This window comes from Eretmochelys imbricata, chromosome 1 (genome assembly GCF_965152235.1).
Source record: "Eretmochelys imbricata isolate rEreImb1 chromosome 1, rEreImb1.hap1, whole genome shotgun sequence".
NCBI classification, from domain to species: Eukaryota; Metazoa; Chordata; order Testudines; family Cheloniidae; genus Eretmochelys; species Eretmochelys imbricata.
This window is the reverse complement of record NC_135572.1, coordinates 261,830,286-261,836,849: the sequence shown is the minus strand read 5'-3', so window position 1 is coordinate 261,836,849 and position 6,564 is coordinate 261,830,286. Positions and strand designations below refer to the sequence as shown.

Sequence of the window (6,564 nt, the reverse complement as noted above, 5' to 3'; positions counted from 1 at the left end):
TAGGCTATAGAGTTAACCATGCATGCGGCAGTTCACATCTCAGATCTATTGTTTCAGGCTCCCTGCAGACTCAGACAGATGTCATGCTGTTGATTTAGTCAGTTCATATTTGAAGAGTTTTCTTTTCAAAATTATAATTCTGGCTTTACATTTGCCACGAAAGCCAGATTCCAGGGCCTGATTCTGCACAAATTCTGGGGCCTTATGGAATCTGTAGCCTCAGTAAGATTTCCATATCAAATTATAGAAGGCAAAAAATGTCCCAAATTGATTAATTCAAAGCAATGCAATGTGGCCTTCGATGACCTTTCATTGCCTGTGGGATGCTCTCCAAGGGTAGGATGTCTTTGCAGCTGCATACTTGAATGAGCTAGCACATGGCCTGGAGGGAACAGCAGGAACTACTAAAAGGGCTACAAGTTTATCTTAAAAAGAAAAGGAGTACTTGCGGCACCTTAGAGACTAACATTTATTTGAGCATAAGCTTTCGTGAGCTGCAGCTCACTTCATCGGATGCATTCAGTGAAGTGATGAAGTGATGAAGTGAGCTGTAGCTCACAAAAGCTTATGCTCAAATAAATTTGTTAGTCTCTAAGGTGCCACAAGTACTCCTTTTCTTTTTGCGAATACAGACTAACACGGCTGCTACTCTGAAACCTGTCATTATGCAAGGCACTGAATTTAGCCGTATGAAGTTTATCTTAGGAAATGTGACTAGACAAAAGTACAGATTTCCTTGGAAGGGGAGGGGAGACCAGATCAGTTTAGAAAAATAAAACCTGTCCCAATACATAGTGCCTAGATGCCACAACTGGGAGCTTCAGAAACAATCCTCAGTCCCAAGCGAAAAAGCATATTGCAACATTCCTTGGGTGACCACAAAATGTATACCCTACTTTGCAAGCTGCAGTCTTCGATGGTACCATTAACTGACTTAGCAAAAAAATCAAAGAAAACAGAGTTGGGTGGATGCCAGACAATGAAAACCCTTCACTGTCTTGGAGACACATGTCAGAATCAGTCTTACAGAGTTTAGAATTCAGACAGAGATTTCTTGAGCAGTATCCTCAGAGGATAGTCCCTCAAGGAGACGCTGACTTAGTGAAGACTGATATCTGAAAGAGGGTCAGTGAAACTGACACACACAATAGTTGATCAATGCCAGTTTACATCAGTGGGCAAAAGATGATACTCTGATTCAAAACAGCATAGGTAATATGTCCCCTGACTTCCCTCCCACCACTGAACTGTCTGCACACAGACCATCTTGCACCTGAACCAGAATCTGTTCTCACTAGGAATTAAATAATCCACAGTAGAAAAGTAGCATTTGGCTAGCAAAGGGCTTGAGAGTTGCACTAGTACTTTCTGGGGAAATAATTTAGACCATTGTGCACTCTTAATGCAAGGGTGCCCATCCTCCAGCCTGAGGGTCAAATGTGGCCCTAAAAAGTCCTAAAATGCCATCTTGTTCTGGTAGTTGCAGAGGAGGACATAGCTGATTAGTGTCCATTCTTATTGCTGGTGAAATCAAACAGGTAACATATCTAATTCACCACTCATAAAAGATAAATGTACAAGCAAATACTGTCATTTTCCACCTGTAAAGTTATGTGCAAAACATCTGCAGCCCTAGTGTTCCTGGCAGAGCAGCCTTGATTTGAGGCAAAATTTGAAATCTCTGCTGTAGTGACTCCAAGCAAGGAAGGAAAACAGTGCTCACATCACAGGTAACACTTTACCCTGAAGGGCTATTGACTGTCACTCACTGTTCAAGGTAGCAGAACCAGGTAGCTGACTGATTGCTCCCTAGCATATCTACACCAGCAGGAGTAGGAGATGAAATACGGTTATGAAATTGCTTGTTAGGCTAGGGGGAAGGACCCCCAAACCAAGGCAGAATACTGCACTTGAGTCTCAAGTAAGTCCTGATCCAAAACTCAAAGCAGTCTATCAACTTTAATGGGTGTTTGGATCAGGATCCTAACATCGGATTTGTGTCCATTTATTCTTTTACGTAGAGACTGTCCGGTTTGACCAATGTACATGGCAGAGGAGCATTGCTGGCACATGATGGCATATATCACATTGGTGGATGTGCAGGTGAACAAGCCTCTGATAGTGAGGCTGATGTTATTAGGCACCGTGATGGTGTCCCCTGAATAGATATGTGGGCACAGTTGTCAATGGGCTTTGTTGCAAGGTTAGGTCCCTGGGTTAGTGGTTCTGTTGTGTGGTATGTGGTTGCTGGTGAGTATTTGCTTCAGGTTGGGGGGCTGTCTGTAGGCAAGGACTGGCCTGTCTCCCGAGATTTGTGAGAGTGTTGGGTCATCCTTCAGGATAGGTTGTAGATCCTTAATAATGCGTTGGAGGGGTTTTAATTGGGGGCTGAAGGTGACGGCTAGTGGCATTCTGTTATTTTCTTTGTTAGGCCTGTCCTGTAGTAGGTGACTTCTGGGAACACTTCTGGCTCTATCAATCTGTTTCTTCACTTCCACAGGTGGGTATTGTAATTGTAAGAATGCTTGATAGAGATCTTGTAGGTGTTTGTCTCTGTCTGAGGGGTTGGAGCAAATGCGGTTGTATCACAGAGCTTGGCTGTAGACAATGGATCGTGTGGTGTGGTCAGGGTGAAAGCTGGAGGCATGTAGGTAGGAATAGCGGTCAGTAGGTTTCCGGTGTAGGGTGGTGTTTATATGACCATCGTTTATTACCACTGTAGTGTCCAGGAAGTGGATCTCTTGTGTGGACTGGACCAGGCTGAGGTTGATGGTGGGATGGAAATTGTTGAAATCATGGTGGAATTCCTCAAGGGCTTCTTTTCCATGGGTCCAGATGATGAAGATGTCATCAATATAGCACAAGTAGAGTAGGGGCGTTAGGGGACGAGAGCTGAGGAAGCGTTGTTCTAAGTCAGCCATAAAAATGTTAGCATACTGTGGGGCCATGCGGCTACCCATAGCAGTGCCGCTGATCTGAAGGTATACATTGTCCCCAAATGTAAAATAGTTATGGGTAAGGACAAAGTCACAAAGTAATTCAATGAAGGTATCCTACAATGCGTCATGCAGCATCCTCACTCCTACTGTGAGTTGTTATCTTTCTGGCTGGTTTTGCATGTGCTGTATGTAGCCTTGTTTTCTGTATACTGAAACTTTAGAGCTCTAAGTACTCCCCATGCATTGAGTTCAGCAGCTGTTTTGTTCTCAGAGTTCAGTGGAGACGGTCAAAGCAACAACCACTGTATGCTCTCTCCATGAGAGAGATTTTACTTTTGTTCCTTATCTAAAATAAATATAATTCTGGGTAAAAGTGTTTTCTGTTTTTTAGAGACTCACACTTTTATGGTACAATTATAAGCTTGTACAAGGTGTGAGTTACATCAGATTTTAGGAACTATAAAGAATGACTGGAAATGTAGCTTGTCTGGTAATGGGTGTCCTCCTCTGTGAAGAATGAAGGAATTATGGGTGGTTTTTTAAATAAAAACAAAAACAAACAAACAAACATCCATCACCACCACACATTCCCCTCAGGTTACCTTTTTGATAGCAACCTTCCTGAGAGCCAGAAGTTGAATCAAAGGGAGTTGTTACAGAAACCCAACAGGCAAGATAAAACAATGAGCCAGGTAAGAGTCCTGGAGGAAACAATGGAAAATCTGTTAACTGGAGAATAGGTCATAAGGCTCTATTCAGGCTAGAACAGGTTAGTCTTCCCAAGGCCAAGCCTAGGATCAAAGGAAATTCTCCATGTAAAGAATGCTGGCCTCAGGAAGGAGCAGTGTGGGGAGTGGGTTGTCAGCAGCAGACAGAAGCTGACACCCAGGCTGCCAGATACACAAAGGGAGCATGCTGCAAGCAGGACAGGCTGGCTGTCCCAATTTAGCCTTGGTCTACACTAGGAGTTGAGGTCGAATTTAACAGCATTAAATCGATTTAACCCTGCACCTGTCCACACGACGAAGCCCTTTTTTTCGACTTAAAGGGTTCTTAAAATCGATTTCCTTACTCCACCCCCGACAAGGGGATTAGCACTGAAATCGAATTGCTGGGTCGAATTTGGGGTACTGTGGACACAATTAGATGGTATTGGCCTCCGTGAGCTATCCCAGAGTGCTCCATTGTGACTGCTCTGGACAGCACTCTCAACTCAGATGCACTGGCCAGGTAGACAGGAAAAGGCCCACGAACTTTTGAATTTCAATTTCCTGTTTGGCCAGCGTGGCAAGCTGCAGGTGACCATGCAGAGCTCATCAGCAGAGGTGACCATTATGGGGTCCCAGATTCGCAAAAGAGCTCCAGCATGGACCAAACGGGAGGTACGGGATCTGATCACTGTATGGGGAGAGGAATCCGTGCTATCAGAACTACGTTCCAGTTTTCGAAATGCCAAAACATTTGTCAAAATCTCCCAAGGCATGAAGGGCAGAGGCCATAACAGGGACCCGAAGCAGCTCCTTAAGTTTCACGCAGCACTGAGGCAAGCCTACCAGAAAACCAGAGAGGCGAACGGCCACTCTGGGTCAGAGCCCCAAACATGCCGCTTCTATGATGAGCTGCATGCCATTTTAGGGGGTTCAGCCACCACTACCCCAGCCGTGTTGTTTGACTCTTTCAATGGAGATGGAGGCAACACAGAAGCAGGTTTTGGGAACAAGGAAGATGATGATGATGAAGTTGTAGATAGCTCACAGCGAGCAAGCGGAGAAACCGGTTTTCCCGACAGCCAGGAACTGTTTCTTACCCTGGACCTGGAGCCAGTACCCCCCGAACCCACCCAAGGCTGCCTCCTGGACCCGCCAGGTGGAGAAGGGACCTCTGGTGAGTGTACCTTTTAAAATACTATACATGGTTTAAAAGCAAGCATGTTTAATGATTAATTTGCCCTGGCATTCGCGGCTCTCCTGGATGTACTCCCAAAGCCTTTGCAAAAGGTTTCTGGGGAGGGCAGCCTTATTCCATTCACCATGGTAGGATACTTTACCACTCCAGGCCAGTAGCACGTAATTGGGAATCATTGTAGAACAAAGCATTGCAGTGTATGTTTGCTGGCATTCAAACAACATCCGTTTTTTATCTCTCTGTGTTATCCTCAGGAGAGTGATATCATTCATGGTCACCTGGTTGAAATAGGGTGCTTTTCTTAAGGGGACATTCAGAGGTGCCCGTTCCTGCTGGGCTGTTTGCCTGTAGCTGAACAGAAATGTTCCCCGCTGTTAGCCATGGGGAGAGGGGAGGGATGAGGGGCTAGCCATGCGGCGGGGGGAGGCAAAATGCGACCTTGGAACGAAAGCACATGTGCTATGTATGTAATGTTAACAGCAAGGTTTACCATAAAAGAGTGTACCCATTGTTCTATAAAATGTGTCTTTTTAAATACCACTGTCCCTTTTTTTTATCCTCCACCAGCTGCATGTGTTTCAAGGATCACAGGATCTTCTCCTTCCCAGAGGCTAGCGAAGATTAGAAGGCAAAAAAAACGTACTCACGATTAAATGTTCTCTGAGTTCATGCTGTCCTCCCACACTGACAGAGCACAGACGAATGCGTGGAGGCAGACAATGTCAGAGTGCAGGAAAGCACAAAATGACCGGGAGGAGCGGTGGCGGGCTGGAGAGAGTAAGTGGCGGGCTGCAGAGAGGGCTGAAGCTGAAAGGTGGCAACAGCGTGATGAGAGAAGGCAGGATTAAATGCTGAGGCTGCTGGAGGATCAAACTAATATGCTCCAGCGTATGGTTGAGCTGCAGGAAAGGCAGCAGGAGCACAGACCGCCACTACAGCCTCTGTGTAACCAATCGCCCTCCTCCCCAAGTTCCATAGCCTCCTCACCCAGATGCCCAAGAATGCAGTGGGGGGGCCTCTGGCCACCCAGCCACTCCACCCCAGAGGATTGTCCAAGCAACAGAAGGCTGGCATTCAATAAGTTTTAAACTTTTAAAGTGCTGTGTGGCCTTGTCCTTCCCTCCTCCACCATCCCTCCTTGTGCTTCTCTCCTCCACCACCCCTCCTGGGCTACCTTGGTAGTTATCCCCCTATTTGTATGATGAATTAATAAAGAATGCATGAATGTGAAGCAACAATGACTTTATTGCCTCTGCAAGCGGTGATTGAAGGGAGGATGAGAGGGTGGTTAGCTTACAGGGAAGTAGAGTGAACCAAGGGGCGGGGGGTTTCCATCAAGGAGAAACAAACAGAACTTTCACACTGTAGCCTGGCCAGTCATGACACTGGTTTTCAAAGCTTCTCTGATGAGCACCGCACCCTCCTGTGCTCTTCTAAGTGCCCTGGTGTCTGGCTGTGCGTAACCAGCAGCCAGGCGATTTGCCTCAACCTCCCACCCCGCCATAAACGTCTGTCTTACTCTCACAGATATTGTGGAGCGCACAGCAAGCAGTAATAACAGTGGGAATATTGGTTTCGTTGAGGTCTAACCGAGTCAGTAAACTGCGCCAGCGCGCCTTTAAATGTCCAAATGCACATTCTACCACCATTCTGCACTTGCTCAGCCTGTAGTTGAACAGCTCCTGACTACTGTCCAGGCTGCCTGTGCATGGCTTCATGA

The 6,564-nt window shown here is 46.2% G+C and overlaps 1 protein-coding gene across 1 annotated transcript; it reads left to right on the top strand.

The window, feature by feature from the left end:
• The first annotated feature begins 2,787 nt into the window (after positions 1 to 2,787).
• LOC144259339 (uncharacterized) lies at positions 2,788 to 6,069 on the top strand. Its single transcript, XM_077807548.1, has 2 exons — positions 2,788 to 4,823; positions 5,412 to 6,069. The coding sequence occupies exons 1-2, from the start codon at positions 4,157 to 4,159 to the stop codon at positions 5,495 to 5,497; spliced, it is 753 nt and encodes a 250-aa protein (XP_077663674.1). The 5' UTR covers positions 2,788 to 4,156; the 3' UTR covers positions 5,498 to 6,069.
• Positions 6,070 to 6,564: the final 495 nt, after the last annotated feature.

Bases quoted from the DNA above. Each gene is read 5' to 3' on its own strand.
- LOC144259339 (XM_077807548.1), top strand. From the start codon at position 4,157: ATGCACTGGCCAGGTAGACAGGAAAAGGCCCACGAACTTTTGAATTTC. The intron at 4,824-5,411 runs GTGAGTGTACCT...ATCCTCCACCAG, and splicing joins AGGTGGAGAAGGGACCTCTG to CTGCATGTGTTTCAAGGATC.